The 17,927-nt window shown below is 33.1% G+C and overlaps 1 protein-coding gene across 4 annotated transcripts in view; it reads left to right on the forward strand.

Annotated features, from left to right (window-relative positions):
- Window positions 1-17,927, forward strand: part of LOC128217377 (prestin-like) — a 78,473-nt gene that overhangs the window by 30,716 nt on the left and 29,830 nt on the right. For 3 of the 4 annotated variants that reach the window (XM_052924502.1, XM_052924503.1, XM_052924505.1), the window contains exons 2-3: window positions 15,878-16,195; window positions 17,761-17,871. In XM_052924502.1, coding sequence (XP_052780462.1) covers window positions 15,878-16,195; window positions 17,761-17,871 — 429 coding nt within the window. Of the gene's footprint in view, window positions 1-10,901; window positions 11,033-15,877; window positions 16,196-17,760; window positions 17,872-17,927 lie in introns of those variants that run through there. The other variant, XM_052924504.1, reaches the window with a different exon arrangement.

The following is a 17,927-nucleotide window of genomic DNA, read 5'->3' on the forward strand; positions in this document are numbered from 1 at the left end:
TCGCCTGAAAAGACGACATATAGGGGTTACTTTTGTCGGCGGCGGCGGCGGTGTCGGCGGCGGCGTCCGCGTCCCATTTTCGCTTGTCCGGGGTATATCTCCTAAACTATTAGTGGTATCAACTTGAAACTTCATATGTACATAGATCTAATTGAGGGCAAGTGCAGTGCACAAGAACTGTTACTCTTGCTTCCATATTTTTAGAGTTTTGCCCTTTGTTATTTTTCATGCTTAAAGTTTTGTCGGGGGCATATCTTGTAGAATATAAGAGTTATCAACTTGAAACTTCATATGTAGATAGATCTCATGGAGGGCAAGTGCAGTGCACAATAACAGTAACTCTTGCTTTCATAGTTTTAAAATTATTGCCCTTTGTTAATTTTCATGCTTAAAGTTTTGTCCGGGGCATATCTTGAAGAATATAAGAGGTATCAACTTGAAACTTCATAGCTAGACTGATCTCATTGAGGGCAAGTGCAGTGCACAATAACAGTATCTCTTGCTTTCTTAGTTTTAAAGTTATTGCCCTTTGTTAATTTTCATGCTCAAAGTTTTGTCCGGGGCATATCTTGAAGAATATAAGAGGTATCAACTTGAAACTTCATAGCTAGATATATCTCATTGAGGGCAAGTGCAGTGCACAATAACAGTAACTCTTGCTTTCTTAGTTTTAAAGTTATTGCCCTTTGTTAATTTTCATGCTTAAAGTTTTGTCCGGGGCATACCTTGAAGAATATAAGAGGTATCAACTTGAAACTTCATAGCTAGATAGATCTCATTGAGGGCAAGTGCAGTGCACAATAACCGTTACTCTTGCTGCCATATTTTTAGAGTTATTGCCCTTTGTTAATTTTCTTGCTTAGGTTTTGTCCGTGGCATATCTCGTAAACTATAGGAGGTTTCAACCTGAAACTTATTCCGTAGGTATATCTGATTGAGGGTTCAAATGCCACCTACACTTGAAAGTTAAATGGCAACATCATTGTCTATAAATGAATAAAATGCCAATCTAACAGCTATAATGTCGACAGTAAATAATTCGTCAGGCGACACATCCGACTCGCGGAGTTCTAGTTATATTAATTTTTTTACATTTAAGGCATAATTATGTCAATGTTGGACAATTTATGTGTCTGTAAGATCATTTTTATATTAATTTTTTACATTTAAGGCATAATTATGTCATTGTTGGACAATTTATGTGTCTGTAAGATCATTTTTATATTAATTTTTTACATTTAAGGCATAATTATGTCATTGTTGGACAATTTATGTGTCTGTAAGATCATTTTTATATTAATTTTTTACATTTAAGGCATAATTATGTCATTGTTGGACAAATTATGTGTCTGTAAGATCATTTTTATATTAATTTTTTACATTTAAGGCATAATTATGTCAATGTTGGACAAATTATTTTCTGTGAGTTGGTTTTGATATTATTTTCATACTAAATTGAATGTATATACATGTACATTAATCATGTTTAAATTATGTGTCTCGGTGAGGTGGTTTTGATAATAACTTTTTACACTTTAAAATGCATTATAATTTCAATGATGGCAAATTATATGTCTGTTTAATATGGATTGTTTTAATATTATTTTTTGCCATCTTAATGCATATATGTCAATGTTTTACAAATTATATGTCTGTAATTTGGTTTGAGTTTAATTTTTATACAATTAATATATATAAGTACAAATAAGGTACAAATTAGTTTTTTTTATCTCCAGATGTTAGGTGGTTTTAATTATGCAAGTTTTTACATTTTAAAATGCATTATATTGTCAATGATGGGCAAGTAAAGTGTCTATAAGCTGGAAATGATGCACTGGCAACAGATTATCAAACTTAATCATATTTTTTTTTAAAATCAAAAAAAATCTTATAATTCCAAAACTAAAAATAACAATCCCAAATTCAAGAAAAAATATTGATTTTTTTTTAAATATATGCACTACTGTGTATATGAATATATATATATATATGATGATATTAATTGTATTCCAGCACTATAAAGGCAATATCCTCATTAACCATAAGCCAATATTCTTCGTCATGAAAATGATTGGTCAGTTAAAGTTTAATTTTCTAGATAAAGTGACCACGATTAGATGTACATGTGGAAAATGTTCAAATTTATGTTCTTAAAAATGTCAGCCTTTAATTCATAAATGTCAGCCATAAATAAATGACCTTTTTACCATTAAAACCTCAGTTTGTTTATTTAGAAGTGGGAACATAGACATTTATGAAGACTAAAAATTGTATTTTTTTTTATTTTTTAAACAAACATTTTGAGTGAATGTTAATGGCATCTGAATTTCATAAGAAAAGCAACAACATCTTTTGAACATATTTTTTTGTTAAATTATGATAATTACAATGACTCTAATTTGTGGTCATGACTTTTCTCTTTTTCTGAACTTATATTTACAGTCCAAAATAACCTTATTTAAGGCCAAACAAAAAATGGTTTGGTTAGGATTAATCTTTTATCTAAAACAGCTGGTATGGGTAGGTAAGGCTTTTTTTATTATTATTATTATATTCAGCCTTAATGTAAGAACGTTTTTTATCATCATTGGAGAATTGTGGTAAATTTCTCTTCTATATTAAGCTTAAAGGATTTTAACTAAACTTATTAAAACACACTTAAGAAAATATTTATTTATTATTTTAATATTTTATTACTTTTTTTTTACCAACTATAAAAACGATAAGGTCAGCGCTTTTTTTCAAAGGTAGGGTCAGGTAACCAAAACCAATTTTTTTTTAAGGCCAAATTTTATTTATTACTTTATAAGCCAACAGTACTTGTGATAAAAGAATCAATTGGATGAAAAGAAATTTTATCTATATGTTTAGAACACATCTAAAATTGGACGTTGAAAACTATTTGATGTGATGTCTTTACGACCTGCACAAAATGGTTGTATTTCTGAAATTTTAATAAAATTGGTATATTTCTAGTTTGACACATTGTATATTTGTCAAAAGTCTCTTTCTTTTGATAGTTTATACATACTGTGCAATTATTAAGGAGGTCCCTTATGGACTTCTAAAGAACTTGGGAAGATTGCTGTGTTTTCCTTTAGTAGATATGTGATTAGAGGAGATAGATTTATTGATTTTAGGAATGATTGATTTATCGAAGTAAGGATATAGGTATCCATTGTAATGGATTGAATGATGAAATCTTTTTGTCCTTGAATGAAATTGTTCACCAAACTATTTATGATCTCCTGTTAGGGCCTCATCATTTATGAGAAATATAGAATTCAGAATAAACATATCGGCATTGTCCTTGTATTGAATGATGAAATAATGTCGACTTTGAATTATTTATTTTTGTGTGTCGCCTTTGAATGAAATTAATCGTTCACCAAACTATTTATGATCTCCTGTTAGGGCCTCATTATTTAAGAGTGATTGATAATATAAAAATTAGAATATTAAAGACATTGTTCTTGAATTGATAGTTGAAATACGGTTGTCCTTAAATGAAATCGTTTACCAAACTGTTTATCTCCTGTTCGGGCCTCATTATTGATTGATAATAATAGAAATTAGAATACAGGCATTGTCCTTGAATTGATAGAACTATGAAATTTTGTTGACCTTGAATGTAATAGTTCATTTTTTTTTGTGTCATACTTGAATGAAACCCTTTACCAAACTATTTATGATCACCTGTATTAGGGCCCCATTAGTGATTGGTAATTTAGAAATTAGAATACCGGCATTGTCCTTGAATTGATAGATGAAATATGGTCAACCTTACATGAAATAGTTCAATTTTCTTGTGTCTCCCTTGAATGAAATCATTTACCAAATTATTCATGATCTCCTGTTAGGGCCTCATTACTGATTGATAATACAGAAATAGAATACAGGCATATTGTCCTTGAACTGATAGATGAACTATTTGTGAACTCCTGGTAGGGCCTCATTAAAGTTATTTCATTTTTTGTAGTAACAAGTCATAGAACTCATAACAGGATGTTTCGGCATTATAAACATAACCAAGAATGTACCAAAAAAACAGTTATACGCCTGCATGTTGTAAATAAAATATATGCCATAACCCAGATCAGTGTACTTATAATAGACAAATTAAAGTGACACTGACACTCTTATTCAAAATCAATACATACACATTTTTAACAATCATAAATATTGAGTGATAAACTACTTACTAAATAATGCATTTATGGAAAAATTAACTACTGATAACATGATTGTAACTCTGTATTTAATAGCTGAAAATGCACAAATATTAAATGACTGGTGAGTGCTTAAAGATTTAGAGTGATTAACTGTCATCTCATGAGGTAGAACTACCATGTTTTATGCACCTTTCTTTCAAATTAAAGGTATCCTTCATAAGAACCATTGTTTTCGATATTTAATCATCTTTTTCGATAAATTAAAACAATTGTATTAATTGTGGTATATCTTATTTGGGAGTAAGAGTGCATCTTTAATCGTTGAGGTTCTCGGCAAAAAAGATATTGTTAAAGTTATATTGTTTGGTAGATGTATTTTACATACTCTATGGCAACAATTGTTCGATCTTTTCAAAAACCTTGACATATTTTTCATACCAGGATACATCGTGTACGTAATACGATTCATAAATTAGTATATGTGATTGTTTTTATTTATTTAAGTCAGTGATGATTTGGTTAAAGTTACAACAAAAACGATAGATTTCCAGTCATTGAAATTAGACTTTCGGATGTTCAAGCGCGAATTCTTATACTATTGCATGGAATCATATTTTTGAACAAGCCCTGCTATATAAAATTCAGAATTCGAGCAAGCCCGAAAGACATTTTACCAGTGCAGGGCTTGCGGGCTTGTGCTAATTTCACATGGATTTCAGTTTACTTAACATAGCTGTCTTAATAACTGTTCCCAGGAGTATCATATGTTTGTGCATCAATGCGTTAGAGAGTTTATCTGCCGTCTGTCCGATTTTTGCTGTCTGGGTTAAAGCTTGGCTTAATTTTAGCTTTTCAAAAATAATATTCAATCTCGTTGCATAAAATCAAAAATATTAATAAAAAATATCTAGAAAAATTATATGATGTTGCTTTTAGCTTTCTGAAGATATTTTTTTGTATTCTTATTGCATAAAATAAAAAATATGAAGAAAAATAATATGTTGCTTTAAACTTTCTGAAGATATATTCAATGTTTTGTATTCTTCCTGCATAAGAATCTAATAAATCAAAAAAATTAATATAATGTTGCTTTCTAAGCTTTTTTGAAGATGTATTTTGTTAATTTTTGTTGCATAAAATGAAATATATCATCAAGAAAAATAATATGTTGCTTTTTGCTTTCTGGAGATTATGATTTTAATTCTTTTTGCATAAAATCAAAAATATCAAGAAAAATAATATGTTGCTTTAAACTTTCGGAAGATATGTTTTCATTGTTGTTGGATACTATCAAATATATCAAGAAAAATAATATCCTTTTAATAGTTATTATACTTCAACCTATTATATAGATAAAATCATTCATAACATCTTTCTGTCTGTCTCTCCAATATCTTAGGTAAACATTTGATTCCAAGCTGCACAAGAATTTGTTAATTCTGTCTGTAGAACCAAACTTGAAGTATTTTGGCGCTAAGGCAAGGTTGGAGTTGAATTCTTTGTTTTCTAAGACCTTCAAATATTACTGACAATCTTGCTGAGTAAAGGTTTAATGTGGGAGAAACTAAATGATTGTCCAATCAATATTATGAGGTAAACTGTAGTTGGATGAAATCATATCAGGGGCCGAGGGGCCGATCCAGGAATTGACTGAGGCGTAACTTTGGGATGCAACATTTTGACATGCCCCCCCCCCCACCTCCTCAGAACTGAAATTAAGATGGTTTAAAGAGCTGGCACAGAGACTCCCTCAAGAAGTTCTTAAGAATTTAAGTTCCAAATTGTGCATTTTGAGCGTATTATTTTACTTTTTTTCTCCAATTTTGACATGAAGAGTAACCTTGGTTGATTTTAGGGTGCCATGGCTTTTTATGTACTAAGGAGAAAAATCAGTATTTTTTATTTTTATTTTCGGTAAATACTCTCATGATACTAAATCAAGTATGAACAAATGATATAAAAATGCATGGCTTTTAAGTTACCAAGGGAAGCAACTATGTAAATTTATTGTAGACACTCTGACAACAATTAAAGTGCCTGATGTTCTTTGAGTAACCATGGGGAAAATGTGTAAATTATTTTATTTTTTTTTCCATCCAGTTGCGACATAAATATGTTCACATGGATTAAGACTGAATTTGTTACAAGAATCACAATGATTTTGAGTTACCAAGGGAAACAACTGTGTAAATTTTTAAAAAAAAAAATTTCATCCAGTTCTGTGTGAAACATGTACACATGGAAGACTGAATTTTTGACCAAAATTGCAATAATTTTGAGTTACCAAGGGAAATAACTGTGTAGTTCTTGTAAGCTTTTTTCCATCCAGTTGTTTATGAATTATGTTTTTATAAACTATTTTCCATCCAATTGTTTCTGCAACATTCTTCACATATAATTCATTCTTTTCTTATAATCATCATGTTGACAGATTCAAGTGTATATTTAGCCAATATAAGTCACATTATGAGACATACTTACAGATAATGGCATTGTTAAGATACTTAATTATGTAAATACAAACAATCCTTCGAGGACAGAAGTTGTAGAGTTACGGGAGTCAATGACAATGTTTGGCCAGTGGTTTATGGTATAATCCTTTTAATGGGATTGTCTGGTTTTGCACGGACATCATGACCACACTTGTTGCCATCCAGGGCTCTTCACAGGGGCAAGGTGCGTTGTTACGCCAAACCCCTTCTTAATAATTATGGGGGGAACTGTTACTAGTAAAAACTAACAAGAATTATAATATGAATAAGCCTGGGAATATATTATTTATTTATTATTTTTTTCATTTATTTATTTATTTAAGGGGGAGGGGGCATGGGTGGTCATATAGATGTGGCATTAAAACACACCCTGCCCCTGTCAGGGGCCCGTTGGCATTGTTAAAAAAAATTACATTTCTAACATCCTAAAATGTTATTTAAAAGAAAGCATTTCTGAGTTTGAGTCCTGATTAAGACTTGAGACGGTTTGTAAACATAATAGCGTTTGATGATGTCCTCTTATTATTAAGTTTAAGCATATATATAAGAAATTATGTAATAATGATTGAATTCAGTTAAATATATCAATACATTTTTTAGACTGTCACAATTTAAAACGTACATATTGAGCTGTCAATCAGGAGCGTTGTAGTCAAAACATTTAACCTTAGCCTAATCTCAAAAAACTTTGCTCGAGACAATATGCAAAGGAAGGCCAATAACTCTTGTTTAAACAGCTGTTGACTTTTACCCTTTTTCCCTACTGAAAAGAAAACAGACCAGTGTTTGCGTTCTCTCCGTGGCTCTCTTGGTCTTAATAGTTTAGTGCTTCAATTTGGCCCACTTTTTGTGGCACATCTGTAGAATTGATTAGCGTTGGCACCTGCTTAAGTCTGCTATTGTCTCTTAAAATTATTTCATCCTATACCTACCTGTTGATTTTCACCTCTGAATTATGATATAACTTGATCATTTCAACGGAGAAAGCTATTCCAAATCATGTTTTAAGAACAGCTAGCATGAAGTAATCATCAAAAGTCTTTAAGATGAAGGATTTTCTTCTTTTTTTAAATCAAGTGCAGCCCCCTTCCTGTGAGGCTGGGCATTAGTATAGGTTTCAAAGAATTATGAGAGAAAAGATGGGAGAATAGACGGGGAATAAATGTATTTGGGGGCTTTTGGAACACCTGATAGATCTTAAGTGATTTGAGTGTAGGAATGGAGAGATATTGGAAGTGATTATATGTTTCTATAAAAAGTATCCATCTTGATTGTTGCATTGTCTGATTATGAGCTCCGGATGATACTGTTAAGTTGGATTGTATAATTGGTAGCTAGATGGAGGAAATGGGGTTATCAAGGAAAGTTCTTTGGTGGTCGGGTGGTGAATGGGGTGGGGTTAATTATGGGATTTTCTGTGGGGGGTTAATGAGATGTTGTACTCCAGGGGTTAGTGGGGTATGGGAGGGAGTCAATGGGGTGGGTGGGTTTCTATCATTATAGTGGAGGGTCAGCAGTGAAAGGGAGGTGTTATTTAGGTGAGGGAAAGGGGGCTTGTTGCTGAAGTTGGTAACTTGCCAAAGGGCACTGCATTGCAAGCACAAGCAGATCAAGGCAGATACACGGTGCTTCACCCAACCATCCCATCCCCCTTAAAATTGGCCAAGTGAATTTTTCCTGCAAATATGAGGATGTTGTAGATTGAATGCAAAGGGAGAGGGCAGCAAAGGGGTCACAAAGGCAAATGAGAGAGGTCAATTTAGGGGGAACAAAGGGAAAAGAGAGAGATGGCAAAAAGGGGTCACAAAAGGAAATGAGAGAGGTCAGTTTAGGGGGCACAAGGGAAAAGAGAGGGAGAGATGGCAAAAAGGGGTCACAAAAGGAAATGAGAGAGGTCAATTTAGGGGGCACAAAGGGAAAAGAGAGAGAGAGATGGCAGGAAAGGGGTCACAAAATGAAATGTAAAAGGTCAGTTAAGGAGCACAAGTAAAAAGAGTGAGGTCAATCAAGGGTGGAAAGACTGAGGTGACTCGATGGGGCACAAATAGAAGATAGGAAGGTCAATTAAGGGGAGTATAAAGGGAAAGAGATTACTGATAACAACATTTGTTACCATGTATTTAATAGCTGAAAATGCACAAATATTAAATGACTGGTGAGTGCTAAAAGATTTACAGTGATCATATGTATTGATTTTAAATAGGGGTGTCACTTTAAACCATACAACATTCTGATCAAACCAGTTGTTGAAGCTCAACATGTAAATAAAAAAAATGTTTGGCCTAAGAAAATATCAAAACTGCAGATCGAAGCATTAATTATTTTGTTGATATACTTTTGCATTTCGTTGTAATACAAGTTTGAGTAATGTCCATCTAACAACTGTGAAATTATGTTCTTATCTGCATTGTATGAAGGAAAAAAAGTTTTCCGCAAATGCCTGTGTATCTGTTTAGAGCATGAAATACATCATTAAATCTAAGTGCAGCGCATATTAAACCTGGTTAAATGTCTGATGTTTCTGACGTCAGAATTTCACATTTCGCTGGCAAATTTCACTGCTATCTTTATGCATTGATAGGTAAATTGATGGACGCTTTTAACCAATATCGTTCTGATTCTACTGAAATGTGGTATATTATATTGTGCGAAATATTGAACTATCTTTATGAAGACATCATTTTTCAAGCTATCTTTATTACTATGCCTGTTGCTGGTGTTTTAATTTGAGGTGTTTTCGTAGAATTTGTTTTGTTGGCAAGTTTACGCAATTTAAGCTTAAAATTCATGTGAAAATTTTATTACCGGTATTATGTCAATATTGTAAAAAGGTTTTCACAAGAATTTTAAGTTACATAGACAAATTTCAATAAGGATTTTAGTGGTGTATTAAAATTATCTAATTAGTGTCAATTATCATAATTATATAATTGCTATATTTATTTGTGTGAATTGAATTTAACTAAGTATTTAAATAGAAAACAAAGTTGGATCGAGAAATGAAAAAAGTCAACATACATTTTGTACATGTATAACCAATTGGGATATTCCTGCAGGTTTAAGTTTTTGTAGTTATGACTTGGAAACCTCTTTTTTAAAATGTGGCCCTGAAATACAGAGTTACCTGTACTAAGTAATATGCACTTAGTTAAGATTTTGTGCAAAAAGACCCGTAACTCCGGGTTTAACAATTATCCAGTTATGGCCCTTTTATGAATAAGTATTTATTTCCCGCATTTATGAGCATACTTTCTTTTTACTCTATTTTATATTGTCAAATGTACATTAAACTAATTTATATACAAATATGAAAATAATGTGTTAATATTTATACAAGTATATTATTTTGAAGATGTCTTTGTGTATATTATAAAGATATAAAGATCAAGATTTTGAAAAAAAAAATGGAAAAAAATATTTTTGAGTCATAATATTTTGGGGTTATTCTAAGGAATTTTCTCTGACCATATTTTATGACTATTATAATTAAAATTTGTTAGAAGTAAAATATTCTCTAAAAAATATGTAAAACAATCTAACAGCCAATTTAATGATGCGAAAACATACACACAATAAGTCATATATGATTTCACTTATTTCTTTGAAGTTTTCGACTATTGTGCTTATCAGCTGCTGAAAAAAAATGTAGGATCATTTTATTGGCTGGAACCAATTGAAGATAATAATTATAGATATAGTTTCTAAACCAATAAGTTGGAACTGTAATTCACGCTCTCTTTTCAAGGGTTCAATAGATGTTATATTGATAATGAAAAATTTAAGAATCGAGTGAATAAATTTGAACCAAGTGTACTGGCTGAATGTGTTCACTGATAAAATTTTCGAAAGTTGGAGCGATAAAAGATGTATTTATATATATTTTGATGTTCACACTGCGTCTATACAGATTTCTGCAAGATAATTATCAGTTTTCTGAACATTTTTTTACTATTTCAAGATGTGGGTGTGCTGTTAAAATTTGGTGTCATTTGAGAACGAAATGAAAATGTAATATTTTTAGTTGTATATTGAACATTTTAAATCGGAACTAAATAACAGTTAAAAATCGTAAATGCATTGTGTTTATTGATGTTTTTATATGGATTAAATCATTTGTAATTATAAATGGAAATATGACATAAACAGAAATGTCAGGTTTTTAAAAGTTAACGTTTAAATGATTGTGGTTTATGTGGTTTGTTAAAACTGAATTGAAGTGCTTCGCAAGTGTATTAATAAATCATGACGAGAGCTCATTCAAGGCTGAGTGGTGCATGAAATCTATCGAGATTTGACGCTTGAGTAACTTTTGTCACTACAACATTAATTAGAGCAGAAATTGTTTGACGTTATTCTCATACATGGATGGTAGGCTATTTTTCTCTATTTTCGTTTTGATTTAAGATTTATTTTGATAATATTTTGAATTTAAAATCGGCTTGAGCATTGAGAAAACCTATGTTAAACTGTTATAAGCTTCTGTATTGGATTTAAAGGAATTATTCAAGTTCTGTTTTAAAGATGTAAAAAGTTGAAGGTGAAGGTTACATATAAATATTTGTTATACAAAATGTTTTCTTTAAGCATGCATTTCTGGATATCAACAGTGGAATTAAAGTGACACTCTTATTCAAAATCAGTACATCATAACACATACATGTATGGAAGATATTAATTTCTGAGAACAAAATTGTAACCATGTATTTAATAGCTGAAAATGCAAAAATATTAAATGATTGGTGAGTGCTTAAAGATTTTCTGTAAGCTACTATCGTCTCATAAGGTAGAAATACCGTTTCTTCTGCACCTTTCTTTCAAATTAAACTCAGTAATATTTATAAAACATGTTTTCATCCTATTTCGTATATTAAAACAATTGTATTGATTGTGGTAAATCTTATTTAGGAGTAAATTATTGCATCTTTAAAATTTAATGTAATTGGGCTTATTTCTACCCTTTTGATATCTTCATGTCACATAATGTGTGAATGAAAAGGGTGTAGTTGGCAGTCATCGAATTAGTCTTTGGATGAACAAGCCTGAATTCTTATACTTTTGCTTGGCAAGCCCTGCTCTATAAAATCCAAAATTTGAGCAAGCCCGGAGAGCATTTTGCCCATGCAGGGCTTGCGGGCTTGTGCTTCTTCCAACCACTGGTAATTTGGAGGGAGAAAGAGGAAAAATTTCAGTGATTTATTTGTGTTGAATATTTGTGTTCTCTTGAAGCATTAAATTTTGCATCTAAGCATAAATATATATTTGTAAAAAAATTCATGTTTTAAGGTTATGAGGCTAAATACCACTATTTGTTTTGGTATTATACTCAATCCATTGATGTTAGGCCAAGCCGTAGTCAGACAAAGATAGCTTATAAAATATGCATGTAATGTAAATATTGACAACATTGTAAGAAATACCTCCCGTTCTCATTGACATTGAAATTTGAATTTGTTAAATATTTTGATCGCCGGTACAATTGATACTCGACAAATTTGTTTGATTTTAAAGCTGAAAAACAATTATTTAGCAATAAAGAAGTTACCTTCAGCATTTTCTATGCCAATTTATACCATATAGTGAATAAATTTTATATTTTACATTGAAATCTATCAATAAAACAATCATGTACCTGGTACACTAAAATCGTTTGATAAGACAGCTGTGAGAAATAGAATGTTCTCAAAAATATCTTTCATTGATTAAATGGTATTATAAGTCCCTTCAGCTGAAAGAGCTTGTGGTCCATTTGCAAAAAAGAATCCGTGGGGCTAGGGGTCCCATGATTGGACTGGCAACATCATGACTGCTCTTGTGACAAACAGTCGTGAAAGTCGTGATTCAGGTCTTGCAACATTAGTTATGCAGGTCTGTTTTAATGTAACTTATAATGTCCATTGCCAAATTAAAGGGGCAGTTACATGCAAAACCCCATATATTTAGGCCTTGATGCAAAAGTGACAAGATTTAGTGTGTCTGGGCCCCGTTTCAATTAAGTATGTTGGGCTTAAGATCGCAACTTTCATAACTCAATTTTGGGCGTAATTGCATTTCAATAATTTACAAGTTTCCTATGGACATTTATTGCATAGATTCTGCCCATAACTTTACCCGTGTACCTGAGCACTCTTAAGCATCGTTAGGTTTACGAATAAGATATCTTATTGAAACGTTGCCCAGAGGCTTAAATAACTTGAGTCTTTGGTTTATAATATTTACATTTTACACGTGATAATATTACCCAGCTAATTCACTAGTATTTATCAGGTGGCGGTACTGTGACCGTCATGCTTGACGAATTAGGGGTCTCGATCTAATGGTTGTTAACTTTTGGGTTCTGAGGGATGCACAGGCTGGGATTAAAAATTGAGTCAGGGACACAATTGAAATAGCAGTTTGAATATCACTTGCAGAACCACTGGGTATGGGGTGGGGCGTAACCCGGTGCGCTCACCCTGAAATCATCAAAGTTTACTTTTTATGTCAATATCGGAGAAAAAAAGGTGATAAAAATGCTCAAATTGCACCATTTTGGAATAGAAATTGTTAAAATGTTCATGGGGGAGTACCCCCAAAGATCCATTCCAACAACTCTTAACTATTTATATTTCACTTCTGAGGGAGTAGCAAATATCAAAAGGTTGTGCCACTAAGTACGGTAACGCCCCCTCTAATGTCATGCCCCTGGATCTGCCCCTGAATATGGATTGGTGTTTATTATACATTCGGAATGAACACGTTCTATGTATATAAAGCTTACAATTAATTTAATCATTGCAATTTTGAACAGTTAATGTTTATACTGGTCATGTTATTGAAATGATTATTAATGGTCAATCAGACATCATTTAGTGTAGTGGTATTTTATCAGGAACATTTTCCAGACCAGTTCAGAAATAGCCGATAATGCGAATGCTATTTGTTTGATCTAGCAATTTAATTAGTTGACCAAGACTGCATGGGGTTAAATGAGCTTGATTTACACTACAAATAATAAGATTTTGGTTTTGTAAAACACATGAGAGTTTTAATACCCACTGATTGGTGGAAAATGGACAGTAAAGTACATCTTATTAGTATAATAAGTTTAAACCTAAGGGGTTGTTCTGGGCCATGAAATTGAAAATTAAATTATATTTAGGCTTGAATTTGCAAAATTCTGTTCAAATGGGGACCTGCCAGTTGTGTTGTGTTTTTTTTTTGTAAAAATAAGTTAAATAACTCAATTTCAATAATGTCTACAAAAAAATGATAACTTGCAACATGAAATCTGTAAGTGAATATCTTGTAACAACCAAGATTCATACAGTAGGCTTGCAGTACACATTCATACGGTAGACATACATAGGACACACTTGTACGGTAGACTTGTAAGACACGCACATATGATTATATGCTTGCACATACACTCATACAATATAGGCTTGTAAGACACGCACATATGATTATATGCTTGCACATACAATCATACAATATAGACTTGTAAGACACGCACATATGATTATATGCTTGCACATACACTCATACAATATAGACTTGTAAGACACGCACATATGATTATATGCTTGCACAATACACTCATACAATATAGGCTTGTACAATAAGGTATATAGTACGTTGCACTTGTAAAATAGGCTTGTCAACATGCTCGTAGAAAAGGCTTGTAAGACACACTCATACAATAGATTCGTACAACACACTCATACAATAGATTCGTACAACACACTCGTACAATAGATTCGTACAACACACTCGTACAATAGATTCGTACAACACACTCGTACAATAGATTCGTACAACACACTCGTACAATAGATTCGTACAACACACTCGTACAATAGATTCGTACAACACACTCGTACAATAGATTCGTACAACACACTCGTACAATAGATTCGTACAACACACTCATACAATAGATTCGTACAACACACTCGTACAATAGATTCGTACAACACACTCGTACAATAGATTCGTACAACACACTCGTACAATAGATTCGTACAACACACTCGTACAATAGATTCGTACAACACACTCGTACAATAGATTCGTACAACACACTCGTACAATAGATTCGTACAACACACTCGTACAATAGATTCGTACAACACACTCGTACAATAGATTCGTACAACACACTCGTACAATAGATTCGTACAACACACTCATACAGTAGGCTTGTACAACACACTCATACAATAGGCTTGTACAACACACTCATACAATAGATTCGTACAACACACTCGTACAATAGGCTTGTACAACACACTCGTACAGTAGGCTTGTACAACACACTCATACAATAGGCTTGTACAACACACTCGTACAATAGATTCGTACAACACACTCGTACAATAGATTCGTACAACACACTCGTACAATAGATTCGTACAACACACTCGTACAATAGATTCGTACAACACACTCATACAGTAGGCTCGTACAACACACTCATACAGTAGGCTTGTACAACACACTCATACAGTAGGCTCGTACAACACACTCATACAATAGGCTTGTACAACACACTCATACAATAGATTCGTACAACACACTCGTACAATAGATTCGTACAACACACTCGTACAATAGATTCGTACAACACACTCATACAGTAGGCTCGTACAACACACTCATACAGTAGGCTTGTACAACACACTCATACAATAGGCTTGTACAACACACTCGTACAATAGATTCGTACAACACACTCGTACAATAGATTCGTACAACACACTCGTACAATAGATTCGTACAACACACTCATACAATAGATTCGTACAACACACTCATACAATAGATTCGTACAACACACTCATACAATAGATTCGTACAACACACTCATACAATAGATTCGTACAACACACTCATACAGTAGGCTTGTACAATACAACAAGCTCGTTCACTCTTACAAACATTCGAAAAACTCGTATGATAGGCTAGTACCACAATCTTGTATGATAGGCTAGTACCACAATCTTGTATGATAGGCAAGTACCACAATCTTGTATGATAGGCTAGTACCACAATCTTGTATGATAGGCTAGTACCACAATCTTGTATGATAGGCTAGTACCACAATCTTGTATGATAGGCTAGTACCACAATCTTGTATGATAGGCTAGTACAACCCACTAGTACACTAGGCTCTTTGATAAGTTGCTCCTGTGTGTAAATAATTTGATCATAACTTTCTTCAATCCATTTTTTCAGCCCAAGCGCAAGAAGAAGTCGACAAACTAATACAGCAACAGGAACAAAATGGCCGACCAAAAATCCTTGTGGATCGTTCGGCATTCTCACAGAAAAACTTCGATGAAAATTTTGAAGCAGGACAACGACCATCCCCCACCGTGAGACAAGTCGTGCGGAAAAAGTTATCGAAATGCATGTGCTCAGGGGACTGTATAAAGCAATTCTTCCTCGGCCTATTCCCGTTCATTCATATCATGAAGAATTATAACATTCGGGAGAATATTACGGGAGATATTGTATCGGGACTCACTGTCGGTATTATGCATATACCTCAAGGTACGTCTCCATTTGTTATACAGTCAAACCCTGTTGGCTCAAATTCCTAGTTAGCTCGAACTGGATGATAAGGACAGATTTTTTTATACTGAATGTTATCATTCCCTCTTGGCTTAAATGTTCCGAGGCTTGAGGTATTTTCGCTTGTCCCTTTGAGTTTGAGGCATCGAGGTTTGACTGTATTAGAACAGTTTTTTTACCCCTAAGTTAAATTTTTGATGATCATAATTTTTGCAAACTTCCTCAAATTTTCACTGTTAAAAAATGAAACTGGCTTAATGATCCCAAGGTCATAAATTAACATGGCTTTGGGCCAGCTACCAGTTAAGTGATCAAAAAATAATGAGTAACAGTTCTAAAGAAATTTTAGTTTTAATGCCACAAACGCAATCGTAAATGAAGTCATTATGTTGCCTGATATGTTTTTTTACGGAATACTGGTGTATTCTGAAAGAAACAAACTTAACATTCTTATTTGTTTCTGTTTATTTTTTTATGCAATTTTGTTCGTTTGTCAGCAAAATTTTAGTCAAAGCGTCAAATTTTTCTAAGCAAGAAGGCCTCCGCCACATTCATAAAATGGTGAAAAAACAACACTTGAATTGTCATTTTAAAATTGATGGAATTTTTGGCATGCACCTTAAATGCAGTCAACATCTTTTGACCCAGACATCTTTTGAAAATTTATCAGAGGTCACCTTGCCTTGTAAATTGATGACTGCAAATAAAACTAAATAATGTCAGTGTCATTTTTTGAACTTGAAACCAGGTGTTTATGGCTGTTTAATGTTGCAAAACAAACCACAGACATTTATTTAATGAGGGTTGTTTGTTTTCTGGTCTGGTTTTCATGGAAGAGTAATTGGCGTGCAGGGTAAATGCTTGTTTTGGGGTCAACGATTAAGTGAATCTAATTGTCAAACATTTATTATGGTTTATTTTGTGTCCCATCCATTTCTTAACACCCATGACCCTTAAATGTTAAGTTCACCTAAGGGGGATATTCTTTCATGACAAAATTATTATGAATGAGACAATGACATTTGTAATGTATGGTGTTTTGGGGGAGTTTTCTAAACAAAGCTGTTGTTGATGGCTTGTTTTAAAATCTGGTCTATCATTGTGTCCAAGTATATTCAGAACTTGTACTCCTGATATGTATAAAATCTGGCCTGGCCCGGCCTGACACAAAATGCTGAAGGCCAGTCTAGGTCAAGCCAGGTCAGGCCAGGCAAGGTTTTAGAACATGCTGTTGTTGATAAAAATGCATTGTGAGGATGTATATGTTGAGCCATTATTGGGATGGTGATAGTGGTGGTGACATTGGCTGTGTAGCTGCTGCTGCTGCTGATGATGCTAATAATGATAATTAATTATGTTGGTACTTATGAGGAAAATGATGGTGGTGATGATGATGACAATGGCGGCGACCATGATGATGACGATGACAACAATGATGACGATGACAATGACTTTTCTGGAAGATATACAATGGCAATTTCAAATAGACCAGAATCTATTTTAATAACAAAATGTTATTCTAATCTCTTTTTAACTTTTCCCAGGTATGGCTTATGGGATGTTGACGACCCTTCCGCCAGTGTACGGCCTTTACATGTCATTCTTCCCGGTGCTTCTCTACTTCCTGTTTGGCTCGTCCAAACACGTCTCCATGGGTACGTAACTTTTACCTGCAGATCAGGTGTTAATTTTGGGAAAGTATTAAAGATTT

Source organism: Mya arenaria, chromosome 14, assembly GCF_026914265.1.
Source record: "Mya arenaria isolate MELC-2E11 chromosome 14, ASM2691426v1".
Classification (NCBI taxonomy): Eukaryota; Metazoa; Mollusca; class Bivalvia; order Myida; family Myidae; genus Mya; species Mya arenaria.